General features: G+C 40.5%; 1 protein-coding gene across 14 annotated transcripts in view; it reads left to right on the top strand.

Moving 5' to 3' along the window:
• ATRX (ATRX chromatin remodeler) overlaps window positions 1–13,454 on the top strand; it is a 91,803-nt gene extending 78,349 nt beyond the window's left edge. For all 14 annotated transcript variants that reach the window (XM_027464959.3, XM_027464960.3, XM_027464961.3 and 11 more), the window contains 5 exons: window positions 6,491–6,640; window positions 7,856–7,981; window positions 8,930–9,025; window positions 9,542–9,670; window positions 10,507–13,454. In XM_027464959.3, the coding sequence (XP_027320760.1) occupies window positions 6,491–6,640; window positions 7,856–7,981; window positions 8,930–9,025; window positions 9,542–9,670; window positions 10,507–10,785 (780 nt within the window). In that variant the 3' untranslated portion in view covers window positions 10,786–13,454. The remainder of the gene's footprint in view (window positions 1–6,490; window positions 6,641–7,855; window positions 7,982–8,929; window positions 9,026–9,541; window positions 9,671–10,506) is intronic.
• The last annotated feature ends 1,583 nt before the right edge of the window (window positions 13,455–15,037 follow it).

A 15,037-nucleotide genomic window follows, 5' to 3' on the forward strand; every position in this document is an offset into this window, starting at 1 on the left:
AGAGTTTTAATGTGTTTTTAGTGTTGTCCGTACTAGCAGAGACCAGTGACATTTTTGTTCCTTTTGCAGACGGTCATTTACTGTACATGGTGAGAGCACTGACTTTCTGTGCTCTGGGGTAATATGAAGGAGTGACTCTTAAGATCACAGTAGTTTGTTTTCACTGCCTTAATCTATTTGTAGTGGCTGCGACACGCAGTAGTGGTTCATTGTCGCTACTTAGTAATGTCTCAGTATCCTGTGCACTTCTTGGGGAACCAAAAAACTTATGAACTTAATTTGGAAGTATAAACTGTAACTCTTATTCCTGCCTGACTGTTCAGGGGACAGAATGATCAGATTATTTATTTTACTTTCTTTTTCCAAGTCAGTTTATATTTAAGGTTAGTCTAAGGTTTGTACTTGATCTATTTTATATTCTTTGTGTTAGGTGCTGTTCACGTACACTGAGGTAATGTGGCCTGCCAAAGGCTAATCGATGTATAACTTGTGCAGTTGTCTTTAGCTTACCGGGTGGATAGCTAGTAAATAGTAACAAGTAAACTTAAGGCTCGCAGCTGATGACCTGATTACATCTCTGAGCTGTTATCTTTAGGTCATTACACGCTGGGTGTGGAGAAGGAGGTTTCCTAGTTTGTACACCTATTAATTTTCAAGGAAAAGTGGTATGCTGTTCATTCAAAACTGTCTGTAGACCACTGTAATATAATAAATGGTGGTTAAGCATCCCATTGGCATTCTTAATATTTAGGCCTTTCTCTGAAATGGAGTTTATTCGACCACCTACAGTGTCCATGCAGCTGTCAGGGGGATTTAGGAAGCAGTAGCCCTATAAAGCGTTAGTCGCTGTTACACATGCATTTAAAACCCTTGAAAACAATCTTTAATGACTGTATCGAAGCTCTTTTTCTTACCATATTTCACAGTGTAAGCAGTAAAATGTAGGTAGCAGATTCAATTTTTACTATTTTGTAAATTTACAAATTCATTTTTTTACCTCCTAAAACGCGTTCCTTTAGTTTAATTAACAGTACATACTTAATTCCATTTAGCCATCAATATGTGGTTCATATAAGTGAAGTTGAATACAAAGGTTTAACCACGGCCCTGGCTAGAAGTAAAGCAGATCTGTGTATAGGAACTCTGCCTGGCTCTTTCCCATAGCTTTAGCAAATGGTATTGAACAGGATTATTGCTGCTATTATTGAGATGTGCATCTTTGGGCACACTTCTCATCTGTTTTGTTTTCATTTGATGGTTGAAAGGGCTCTAAGTCATCAGGTAGATTCATCTTATTTTAGCAGTTTCTGTATGTATTTGCTGGAAGCAGGGTTTTGTATTCCTGATTCTGATTCCACAGAACGTGGAAGGCTGGCAGCTAGCCCCTAAATAATCTTCTCCCTTTCTTTTTGTCCCTGAATCAGGCTTGGGTCTGCGATAGTGAGGAAGAATCCTGCGGGATGCTGAGCTCCCTCAGCTCCTGCTGAATTGGGGAACTGGGAGGCGAGGTGTGAAGGTGCCATAGGAAGTAACGTGACTGCTGCTAGCTGGGAGCAGCGCTGCCTGTAGCATGCCTGGTAGCCAGTGCTTTCACGTGTCTTTGGGCTGCTTGTGGTGAAATGATGTTGAATTGTTAGTTGGGAAAGATGTGTCTCAGGAGAGTTAGTGACATCGCTAGCTGTCATTGCACAAAGTATTACTTGTGGTTTGGGATTGGACCAGGCGGTCTGAGGCCAGGAGTGCAATCTGTCCTGCAAGGGCATCATATATGCACGAGCAGCAACTTTGTCTAATTAATGATTCCTGGATAATTCATCCAAGAAGAGATGAAATAGGAACATTTAGGGTGTCTGGGTGACTAGTGCCAAGGTAGTAAACTGTTGCAAAGTAATTTATGTCACAGAACTTTTTGTTTGTTTCTTGTATTTTTTAAATATATTTTTTATATTTGTAAAGACAAAACTCTTTCCCCTTAACTATTTTGGTTATCCCAATTTTTATTATTATTATTTTGGCTGCGTTTGTGTTCTCAGCTGATCAGGATCTGTTATTTTCGTTTTATCCACAGTCAGGTTCTTGCTTTGCACACAGGTGAGCCAGTGCAGCAGTTGCAGTGCTTTGTTCCTTGATTCCTGTGTTCCATTTAACTGACCGGTGGCTCATACCTTATTTACAGTATCATTTGTTTAACTTTTGTTTCATGTACCTATTTCTTTTGCACTATCCAATTCTCTAGAAATTCTACATAAACAACAAAAAGCAAATACCAGCTGTAGAAAACATCGCAGTGGATGGTATAAATACCAAAACCATATAATCTTACTCATCCAGAAAGCTCGCTATTCCGTATTTCAGTGGAATTAGAGCAGAGATGCATGACTGACCTTTATAATAACATTTTTTTTTAATGATTTGATGAATTTAACGCTGCATTTGTTGCATTTTTTGGAGAGAAAAGATTGGATTATAAAGACTGATACGCTTTCAGAAGCATGTTATTGTAACAGCCCTTAATTGCACAGCAATTGGAACTTAAGACTTTATTTAAGACGCTTTGTTTGTGGTAAGTTCAGCATGCCCTGCCTAAAAACCCTAGAGAAATAAGTTTTCTTATTCTGGAAAACCCTAGAGAAATAAGTTTTCTGCAGGTTGTCTGCTGAGTCACCTTACTTCTTGACTTGAGTGAAGCCACGTTTTAGAAGGTCAGCAGTCAGGAATCGTGTGCTGAGGAGGAGTGGTTCAGAGCTGAGCACTAGGGTTGCTCTTGGAACCTGCAGATTGGACACACTTTGCAGCTGCTTTGATGTAAGAAAAAATATTTTTAATCAATTTCTTACGAAAAAATTAGGAGAATTCATTGTGGATTGTTTTAAAATAAAGAAGTGAAGCCTTTATGTGAGTGAAGAAACGAATGCTATTTGATTTTCAAAATACATCCTTGAGAATTCCTTTATGCAATAATCCAAGGTTCAGTCAAAGAAGGGTTTTCTTAGAAAATGTTGTTAATAGGTGGGGGTGGAGGGGAAGATGCTGAATGTTGCTATTCTATATGAAAAGCCACACGGCAAACGTGGAATATGTAGGTTTTCCTGGAAGCTTATCAAAGTTTCATGTCAAGTTTTAATTTTAGCAGCAGTTTTCCACACATCGCAGTCTGAGCAAGACCTGCAGGTTGCCCGGGAGCACTAAGAGCCAGTGTACGCCCCTCTCGGGGGAAAAGGCGTGCTGCACTACAACAGTAACTTCACAGTGCCATTTCTCTGCCCCTGCCCCTCTGAAAGTCCTGCTACGTCTTGAAGAATGTAAATACTTGGGTTTCAACACAGTATTTTTAGCGTGAATGTTATTCACCTGAATTATTAAATTAGTCTTAAGTTCCACTGCTTGAAAACACATTTCATTCATCCGCTGTCCCTGCGGGTTTGAAAATGACTGCCTTAGAAGTGCTGTCTGAAGGGCGTAACAGGTGTCTTAAGACTGAGTAATCATCGATTCAAATTCATTGTATTCAAGTATAGAAATAATTAGAACTAATTACTGTATATAGCCCATGAGCTTTATGCAAATGTAGTGACTCATTGCCTAATACAGACTAGAGGCTAAAAAACTTTCTCTAAATTGCTACTCTACAGAAATAGTAAAAGGAGAAGATAGTGTGAAGTGAGAAAGTTCTCCTCGGGGCATTGCGACTGTTTTTTGGGTGCTACGTTTCACTTTGCCCTGAATTTAACATTAGATTTGGAGTCCTTTTTCAAATCAGTGTGATTTCTGATGACTAGGCTGCTTTGGTTTTTTAAAAGCAGGTTCTCAGACCCTTAACGCTCAGCTCCCAAAGGATTACCCTGGGGTATCCAGGAGACCTGGCTGGTATCACGTAGCTGCCGCCGAAGTTCTTTACCACAGACACTGATAACTGGGTGCCGTGATCACTGCAGTGTTTCAGAGCAGTGCAGGTGAGGTGGGAGCTGGACAAGGACAAAATAGGCTTGAGGGGCCCTCGTGACCCTCGCAGCTGGCACTGTGGCACCTTGTTCCTTGTCCGTTCTTCCTAGGACGTGATTTTTATTGTATTTTTGTACTAAGGGACAGTTCTGTGAATTCTGGGAAGGCTTTTCATTTCAGAACCCAAAGAATTTGCTGGCTTTTATTTTTCATTTATTTTTATTTTTAACCTTGGGATTGAATTTTAAATTAGTGGAGGAAAAAAAAAAAACACCTTTATGAACTACAGCATAACTTAGATTCCTTTGTGGAAGATTTCCTTCCTAATACATTTACCTCTGCATAGCATTTAATTTCTGTCTAAATGACAAATTAATCCTTTTTAAAAATTAAAAAACTCGAAAATCTCTCTTCAAGTTTTTAAGTCATCACCAGGATATCACCTAAAAGCTTATAAACAATAATCATTGTCTTATCAACAAGCTAAACAAATGAAGGGAATGTTCATCTGCTGCATTTTTTCGTATATAAGGGGAATTTATTATTTTTCTTCCCTGTGAAATAAATCACACGGCGATACCTTCCATATACCAGTTTTCAAGCTCCATCATATTTGATGCAAAATAAAGTTTAGACAAAGAAAAGCAAACACGCAGTTGGATGTAATTTAAACCACATTTTGAAGACTCTGTTGGCCAAGTGAGTGTGGATTATATTCCAGTATTATTTTCAATAGTAGTGTTACCATGGAAATTAATGCATATGCATGGCCTGGAACCCTCCACGCGCTGATGTACAGCTACAGCGTGTTGAGAGTGCTTTTTAATCGTGTTAACTTAATTTTGTAATATCTCCTTGACTTCTTCACCCCCTTCCTCTAGATGTTTTCTGCACATCCCATTAATGCATCCTTTTTTTCTCTCCCTCTTGTCCTTCTCTCCCACCACCCCAAAATCCCGTTACGTGTTTCTTGTGCCCTTGAGTCGTGCAGGTCCTACACTGAATGCTTTCTCGAAGAGCTGGAGAAGAAAGCATGGGTCAAAATGTAGTAAGACTAGTTGATAACAGAAGGATAAAACAAAGCCTGACTTATGTAGTTCCTTATGTTACTTACATTTACCTTTTGCGTACTACACTGAGCTTTAAACATGCACGGGAACAACTTTCTGTAGCTGTCATGGCAAAGCCACTGGTCAGGACTCTCAAGTGCAAGGTTCCCAAAGTACAGAGCTCTGGCAAAGAAGGGCTTGGCATCAATTGGGTCAGTAGGTATTTGTGTAATTTTGCTGCAAAAAGATGTCTCGTTCACTGCATTAATTTCGGGAGTGGATCAGAAAGTTCAATGGGACGAGGGCTTTGTGTTATTAATCCTAGGTGGAATGCTGGGGGCTCCTGGAGCTTCTCAGTTAGGCGGGCTTATCAGTGCTGCAGGTGCATTAAAAAAGAAAAAAAAAAAAAAGCATTCAGTCATTCCTTCTGAAATGGTGACTCCTGTGGTACAGGGAGGGGCAGGTTGTAATCGTCTTTGTAGAGAGCCTCCTTGATCCTCTGCAGCGTTACCTGGATTTACTGCAAAGAGGCATCATCTTTGAACAGCTGCGGAGAGAGGAATGTTGAGTTGGTGACAATGGGGACTGCAAACCCGTTATTAACACGCTGCCTTGAAACCCCAGCTTTTCCCATTCATGTTCTGTTTTTATTTCCCTTCTGAACTGAGATAACAATCTACCAAAATGTGGCATCTGGGGTCCAGTGGAGAGCAGCAGCCGCTAGGCAGTTTGGGGAGCAGCCAGCTTCTTTTTGCTTCACCCAGGAGCCATTCGACGTTCTGGTAGTGCTGCCTACTGGGAAACAGCAGGAGGGTTTTTTGGTGTTAATGCAGCTACCAATTGCAGTATGTCTGCAAACAAAACCTTCACAATAGACTGTAGGTGTAAAGGGCACTGTAAACATTTCCCTTAACCTTAGAAGCAGTTAAACGTAAGGGTGTTGTGAAATACAGAAAGCTAACTTGCTGCCTGCTGATCAAATCCTGCTCACAGCAGAGATTTGAACTTTTTTAGCCCAAATGGATGGGGGACTATTTATCGGTTTGAAGGAAGCAGCCTTTTTTGCAGAGTACTGACAGGCAGCTGATGAACCAAAATACGACTCGGTGCTCTGCAACCAGCAGCGGTGCTCTCTGTAGATCACAGATGCGGATTATTGATAGGTCCTCTCAGGTGTCCGGTCCTAGTAAAGGAAAAATCATTTAGCACATTTCCTTTCTTTTTAGGTTGTTAAAGTGCATTTATTGTTGGGGAATCTGAGAGCATTCCTGTGGTTCATTAAGAGATCTGACTGTCATCTCTGCAGCAGGTTGTTAATCCATTACCCGCCCTTTGAGGAAAATTCTACTTTTAAATTATTTTTTAATATTGTTTCTCTGAAGTGCTCGGAGCTGCTGTTTGTGAAAATTGGGTCAAGGCAGTAAGGCCTGCACAGAGAGTAAATATAATAGAGCTACCAAGTGACTTCTTATTCTCTCATCCCTTTTTCATTTGAACAGGATACAATTCTGGCAGAATTGCTTCAGATCAATAAAGAGTATATAGTCGGATATCATGAACATGATTCACTCCTGGACCATAAGGAGGAAGAGGAGCTCACTGAAGAAGAAAGGAAGGCAGCATGGGCAGAATATGAAGCAGAAAAGAAGGTAAAACTATCTGTACCAGTTTTCTGCATATGAAAATAACCTTTCTATATAAAGTACCATTCACCTTTTCAGTTTGTTTTGGGGTAAATCATCTTCTCATAAGCCAAGAAATGGCTATGTAGAGTAAACTCATGAAAAACGAGGATACCATGTCTTCCTTACTCTTCTGATGCTTTTCTTTTGTGTGTATCTTCTTTGTTACTTCCATTTAAAAGTAACATTTTACTTATGCACACAGAAATGTTCCATTTCATAATTACACTGAACTGGTGTCCTGTTTAATAGCTCACTTTTACAACTTGAGGAAATCTCTAGTTCCATGAAAGGTGTAGAATTGATTTCAGAACTTTTTGCCACGATCTTACAAACATGCATGCATCTGCTAGAAAGGGCTTAAAGTCTTGTTGTTTTTTCCCCCCCCTTATTTCCTGTATCTTGTTTATTTCATATTTAAGCAGGTGGTAGCCAGAAAGCTAAATTGAATAGAGTGGTGGGTTCTGTGGGGGTTGGTTTGGTTTTGTTGTCGTTTTAAACTGTGTTGGTAACTTGGTGTAACTGGAATTTAACATCAAAAAAAATCTGGAAAGGCTAAGTGTGGTATTCATACCTGATCAGTAATCTGAAACGACAAAACTTGGGTATATAACATGCCACTGACAGTCCTTAATGAACAAATGACAAATAAAATGGAGTATTGGGAAAAGGCTTTGTGAAGGAGAAGAAATAGGAGGATACAAGAAATTGCAGTGAGCACTTCCGTGGCTTTCTACAAGGCAATTTGGGAGAAGAGCTTTATATTCCTTTTAGTAAATTATCCTTTTTACTTCTGTAGGTTTTTATTACAATCCAGTCAAAATCAGCGTTAAGTAATGGGTTTGCAATTAAAAGATGCATCTTAAATAACTTCAGATATAACAATAAACCTTGGCTATTCTTGTCTTAGTAATGACCTTAATAAATAATTAATGAGCTTAGTAATGAGCTTAATAAATAATTAAGCTCAACACCCATATTAACCGAAGACTAGAATTGGGGTTCCCCTGTGATTAAGATGCCCTTTTGAACTGGGGTTTGGAAAGGCTCCTTGGTGCGGTGGGATAGCTCAGCCTCCCTGTGCCATGTACGGGCTGACTTGTCCATGCGTGCTGCTTCAAGGGTTGTTAGAGAACGTGAATTATTCCAGTTGTTCAGACAAGTGCATTTTGTGTTTTCAAGGGCTTGACCATGCGTTTCAACATGCCGACCGGGACCAACATGCTTCCCACAAATTTCAACTCTCAGACCCCGTATATTCCTTTCAATTTGGGTGCTCTGTCAGCGATGAGCAACCAGCAGCTGGAGGTAAGCAGCGATCTTTTGGAACATCTGCGTTGCTGTAAGCATGCGTGTATTACTCTGTCACGCATAGGTGGTTCGTGTCATTCTTTAATATTCTGATATTTTTGTAACGGTCTCTTATTTTTAATAGCTAACTCTTTTGCTTAGTTATGTATCTGTGAATTGAAGTCTAACTTGTATGCATGTAACCTGCAAGACCTCTATCTGGGTAGTATCTCAGGGTTCAGGGAGATTAACTGCATTCCTTGCCGACGTTAATTACCACATCTAGCTTTGTGCCTCCATCTGCCTTCTGTCTGAGAAGGAGTGGGAGGGAGGAACGTGTGCTCTGCTCCCAGTTACCTCAGGTCTTAGCTGAAGCAGCTGCTGACGTTTCTTCCTAATGTGCCACCCTGTAAACTGCAGTAGTGGAAGGGCATTTGGTTGTCTTATGATGCCTGCTAGTGTCTGGTGAGGAGCTTGTGTGAAAGAATTGAAAATCTCTAGCCAAGTGTGCAAATCAGGGGGACCCATATTGAATACAGCTGTGGAGTAATACCTGTGACATGCCAGTATTATGCTAAAATAGGGCACAGTAGTTTGAGCACAGAACGAGTTGAGGTTTTGACATCATCAAACTCAGTATTGCGGAAAACTTGCCTGAGTAGAAAAGCATCGCTCCTGTGATGGTCTGAAAACCTTTAGGTACAAAAATAGTTGTATTTCTTTATAAATACCATCTCCTGTAGGTTGCCAGTTTTGTATGTGCTGTTCAGTTATTCTGAACTGAAGTTCAGTTGTGTGGAAGTCCGAATCTGTCTTGTTAGTCACAAATTGACTTGTGCAAATGAGGAGAAAAATGTAACTTTTCTAGGTACATAAGCCAAAGATGAGGAAAACTTAGAAACAGTTGGCAAAGAAATTTGTTCTTTGCATCTGTGCATTATAGTTAATTTATTGGTGTTTTCTCAGGACCTCATTAATCAAGGAAGAGAGAAAGTTGTGGAAGCAACCAACAATGTAACTGCAGCAAGAATTCAGCCCCTTGAAGACATCATTTCAACAATAGTGAGTAAAAGAGTTCATTATAGGTTTAGACCTGCAGCTGAACATTATCAGGCGAAGAAATGATCATTATATATGTCATTCAGCCAATTAGTTGTTATTAATTAATGTCATTTCCAATGTGTGTTAACTTGTCTCACTGCCGCTTGCAGTAACCCTTTATGGCATATAGATGTGATAGAGCCTTTCGGGACTGGCACTTCAGATCCACAACTACTTGCTATGCACTGGAAATTATGGCTTTCTACAAATAAGTATCATAATCATACACAAATATAATACTGCCTATTCCTTGTGCCTATATATCTATCTAAGACTGCATTTCTCACTTGTTACCAATAATCTAAAGAACTGATAACTCTTAGTTCCAATTCTGGGCAAGTGTAATTTTGTGTTTTCCAGAAACTGGGCTATTTTTTTAACTCATGATGCAACTTGGAATATAACACAAGACCTCAGTCACCATTATGCTTTTGTCAAAATGACTAATGCCAAGATATTTTTTTTTTTCCTTTTCAGTGGAAAGAGAATGTAACACTCACAGAGAGCCAAGTACAGGCCCTGGCCCTAAGCAGGCAGGCAAGCCAGGAGCTTGATGTTAAGCGCCGAGAAGCCATCTATAACGACGTCCTTACTAAACAACAGATGGTAAAATATCTAACAATTATTTGATCAGCTGTCCAAGTTTGAACTGGGATATTGAGTATGAACTTCGCATGTGTATGTTTATAAAATAGAGGTGTATGTTTAGATATGTATAAAAATGTACTCGCAGAGTATGAGTTTCCATGGGTCAAGTATTTGCTGGCATTGAGTAGCGGTGTATATGATGTAACATCAGGAATTGACTTCTGCAGTATGCTGGGTTGGATCGCTCAGCCTCATCGGCAGAGACTCCATGAGATGTTCATTTCAAAAGATACTCACCAGATTTTTCTGTTCAAGTCGTTTGCCTGAAGGTCATGAGGCTTAAAGAGAAATCTAACTCGAGCGCTAAGAAAGCAATTTACGAAACACAAATCATAGAAAGTATTGCTAATGGTTTTTAGCTTAGAATTATTTTTACAAAATCTGAAAGCTGCCCAGTTTATGTCAAGTGGTAGAGCTTTCTCTTAAGCAAACATTTAGTGATAATCTGCATGCAGGACTTTCAAAGGGATGATAAATGGTACCTGACAAAAAAATGCTGTAATTTATACCTGGGAGTAATTTCACAGCATAGCACATTTTGCTGTAGGAACTTACCCAAATGTTGCATGCAATACAATAGGCAAGTCATTAAGAGAACTCGGCCCTAAATGGTGTTACTAAATGGTTTCTGCAGTAATGAGCTTGTGAATACCATCACATTAGTGATGGTGATAACAATAGTGCTTTTTCCTTCAGCCATGCTATCCCGAACAAATTGATTTTAACTCTGAACTTGATACTGGCAGCATTGAGACGGGTCGTGCACTTCTAACAGCTCTGCTTTCCCTTCACAGTTAATCGGTTGTGTTCAGAGGATACTTATGAACAGAAGACTACAGCATCAGTACAATCAGCAGCAACAGCAGCAGATGTCGTACCAGCAAGCAGCAATGAGTCATCTCATGATGCCAAAGCCTCCAAATTTAATCATGAATCCTTCCAACTACCAACAGATAGATATGAGAGGAATGTATCAGTCAGTGTCTGGTGGTATGCAACCACCACCTTTACAACGAGCACCACCCCCAATGAGAGGCAAAAATCCAGGGCCTTCCCAAGGGAAATCAATGTGATTTTGCACTAAAAGCCTAAAGGATTGTTAAAATCAGAGAAAGAACTTTTATTTTTTTAGGAATCAATGGCTTAACAGAACTCAACTGTAAAAAAAAAAAAAAAAAATTAAAAAAAAAGTTTGGTTGGTCCCCTTAAATGCCATGTTCCATGTTAGTGTTTCAGCTTTGTTTAAATAGGACATACGTTTTCCCTTGTTGTCAGTGATGTTGCCTAGAATCTTCTTACATATGTTGAGTACAGGAGATATCAAGTTGTTTTCAGTGAAAACAAGTCCTCCCGTAACAGTAGCATCTCCACAGGTTTCCTGTCTAAACTCCTATGCTTACTTTTAGTAGCTGTGAAGCTGTCATCCAATTTGAGAAGCTTAGGAAGGACTGCAGGTCTGTATGTTTCAGTATACCATATGTGAGTTGTACACAGCTGAGTTCTTGATTAGAGTTGATTCCTCAAATTATGGAATACTTTTCTGCTTACCCATTTCTTGAAATTAGTGGGAATATTGTAACAGAAATCGTTCAGTTTCCTTTTGGCTGAGGTCTGGACTCGTACTATCGCATCTATGCTGAACGAAACATAGGAACTGAAAATACTCTTTGAAACAGAATCGAGTGCAATATTCTTAAGTACTACTGCTCTGATACTTTTGAGTCATGCAGTTACATGGAAACTGTGTCTACAGCCTTAAATAGTGACTCGGGGAAGAAAATTACTCTTCCTTAGTCTTCTGCCATTTTTTATTTTCACTTTTATGTGACGGAAAAACAGCTGGTGATCTGGGAGTAGGAGATGTTTCTCCTTCACCTGAATTCGCTCTACGCGGAGTCCAATGCAAAGCACATTTCTGTTAACTCCTTACTGCTGGTGCTACTGTCTTTGCCCGTTGCCAGCAATGGGAGACAGGCCAAGAATACCTAAATTCCTGGTATTCTGGGGGTTAGGATGCCGATGGTGGGCAGGGTCAAACCCTGTTACATTATCAACCTTAAAATGGCAGAACCATTGCGAATTTAAAATTGATACCAAAAAAGTGCTCTAATAACTTCCTGAGCTACCAGAACAGTGAAGTAACTTTTCCTCCATTAGATAAGAGTTTTGTTTATGCACTCCTCCCCATCCCCTTTCATTTGTGTGAAAACATCATTTAGTATGCAAAGAGCTTGATTTTGTTGTTGTTTTTTATGTAGACCAGAGAGAAATTTCTCATTTATTATTATATCAATAGCACTCTCTCTACCCACACTTCTTGTGCTTGTGGAGATCTAACTAAACACAAATAGGGCTCTTGAATATAGCTTGGTGGACTCTTCCCTGAAAAAATGCTTATAAACTGGGGCTAAAATAAACGACAGGAGCATTTGAGGCAACGGTGTGTCGAGTATAGGAAAGAGCGAGAGAATTCTCGACAAACAAGCGGATGAAGGCATTTGCTGTAGATATTGCTGGACTCTTCTGGCTTGCTGACATGAACTGAAATTGTTTTGGTTTCTGGAACTGTTCTTGCAGGAGTTTGAGATCTTGCCCTGAATGGACAAATGTTTTGTTCTGTTTTGTTTGTTTGCATCTAAATATGCAAATACTATGTGATATTTCATTTTGTGATAAAAACTTGGTTTGTGATCTGAACAGAGTTTCTTTGATCTGTTGCAAAACCAGCTAACAAATTGCCATCTTGGACTCTTTATTACGAGATTCCACAAATGAACCTCAGTATGTTCTAGTGCTTTGCCAGCTCTACAATTACATTTAATTTGGGGGGAAGGGAGCAAAAAGAGACGTATTCACACTCGAATTAATGAAAATATGAGACTTTGAAACCAACAATCGAAGGCAAATGTACTCTGGGCAACTCTCACTGATGTTCCTACGTGTCATGAGTAAGAGAAGTATCTTCTACCAAACCTGGGAATGTTCAATGGAGTTTTACAGTAACTCAAAGACTTAAATGTGGAAGTTTTAGGCAACATTTAAAGGCACATTTTTTTCATTCTGGACAAAACTATGGATAACAGAAGACTAATGCATAAGAAGAAATTGGAGATGAGCATTGAAATAAAACTTGGACCACTTTGCATACATGTTTCTCACTTGACATTTTAGCTGCATAACAATGTGCTTTGAGTATAACATCAAGCTTTAACAAATATTTAAAGACAACGTACATCAATAAGATAATAAAAGGCTCATTTTTATATTTGTTTTAGATGTTTTAACTAGATGAGATGGCTTAAGATGACAAATAAAATTGTTGCTTGTAATACAATTTTGCCTGCTAAATTCTCCACATTTTGTAACCTGTTTATTCCTTTGGATGTAAAGCGTTTTTGCTTAGTATTGTGATATTGTATATGTTTTGTCCCAGTTGTATAGTAATGTTTCAGTCCATCAACCAGCTTTGGCTGCTGAAATCATACAGCTGTGAAGACTTGCCTTTGTTTCTATTAGATGGCTTTTCAGTTCTGTATTAAATATCTTAATTACTATAGAAAAGGTGTCACCTCTTCCTATAAGGCTGTTTTGTAATATATATAAGGACTGGAAATGTGTTTTTAAAGAAAAGAAGCATTCAAGTATGACGATATACTATCTGTGTTTTCACCATTCAAAGTGCTGTTTAGTAGTTGAAACTTAAACTATTTAATATCTCATTTAATAAAGTGACCAAAATACATCAATGTGCCTTGTGCTACATTTGCAGTACAGCATGAACTCCACGGGGACGTGGTGAGAGAAGTTGTCTGGTGAGAGCTGTGAACTTGCACTGCGCTGGAGTTAAGCTCTTCCTTTTTGCCACAGTGAGGTACCCGTCACTCAGTTTGGTCATTATTTTTAGGGAGGGTAGCTGTGGGACAGGTTTTCAAATGATAAACTCTTGACAGTGGCTTCTGCAACCAATCTCTCTGATAAAAATGATGAACAGGGAGGAGTTGCCCAACAGGAATAAATTGTTCAGAGCGAGGTGAAGTTCTGCTTGGTCAACTCGGAACAATGTACCTGGATAGTTCAGCCTCGAAATTGTACTTTTTTTTTTTTTTTTTTTTTTTTTTACTGTTGCAGTTAATAAATTCCTCCTGTTGGGCAAAAAATTAAAAAATAAAAAGCCTTTACTACAACCACAAAAAAAAAAAAAAAACAAGTGGCAATTACTTTTAAAGCTGCCCCTACGTTTGTTCCCCGTGCTTAAAGCTTTCTCTTTAGCCGGTGCTGCAGCCGCGTCGCTGCCCCACGAGGTGCGGCTGGTCCTGCAGCTGGCTGACAAGGGGCTGATGCTGTGGAAGCTGCTTAATGTGAATATCATCACGGTTCTGAATCAGGTGCTGCCATAAAGGACGGTGCGGGTCAAGTTTTTAAACGTCCTTGGAAATTACAGTGGGAACTGGGAAAAGCTCCCAGCACGGTCAGCAGGAGGCTCAGGCGGGCGCTGGGGCTGGAGGCTGCTGGAGGTGAGGCCAGCACCGTGCGCCCGTGGGCGGTGGTGGCATTTCGAGGCGTCAGGTGCTGAATGCTTTCCTTTTCTGCTTTATTTTTGGTCTGTAGAAGACTCACATTTGATCCTTAAATCCTGAACCAGTCTGAGTGGAGTAAATAGAAGTCATGTTATCAGTTTAAGCAAAGAGAGATTTGAGTTTGGGTAAATTATCAGTGTTTATGGAAAAGACAAATGTCCAAAATGCTCCTAGCTGGAGGCACTTGGAAAAATCAGCGTTGTGGCAGTGGCTACAGCGGGACACAGCGGCTGTGGGTGAGTGCTGAACTCGGTGCTCCCTGCCCAAACCCCTGCGGCTGTTGCGATAACACCGTGCCCCGTCTACGCTGTGGGGTAGCGTAAGGCACCAGCTCCCTGCCCAGCCCTGTCCTCAGGGGGTCTGAGAGCAAAACCTGGAGGGGGTTTGGGTCTCAAGGGCCTGCAGAACCCCTCCGGTGGCTGCAGCTCATGGGAGCGCTCACACTTCTGTGCCTGACCCCAGCCCCTCTCCACGAGGGCCATTGCCGTGCAGCAGTGTCCAAGAAAATGCTTTTTGAGCACGTTGGGGCTCCCCTCCTGCTGCACACGGTGAGAAGGGGACACGAGGGGTGTCGAGGGAGTGGCAGTGATGGCAGAAGGGGCACAGGGGAGTTTTGGCAAGGGGTCGAGGCAGAAAATGGGGACGCAGCTGGAGAAGGGCAGGGGGGAGGCAAGAAGGGAGGCCCCCTCCTTCTGTGCTCAGCCTCTCGCAGAGGCTTCCCTGGTGCTGTGCTGGGTGAGGGGCACAG

Source organism: Anas platyrhynchos, chromosome 10, assembly GCF_047663525.1.
Source record: "Anas platyrhynchos isolate ZD024472 breed Pekin duck chromosome 10, IASCAAS_PekinDuck_T2T, whole genome shotgun sequence".
Classification (NCBI taxonomy): domain Eukaryota; kingdom Metazoa; phylum Chordata; class Aves; order Anseriformes; family Anatidae; genus Anas; species Anas platyrhynchos.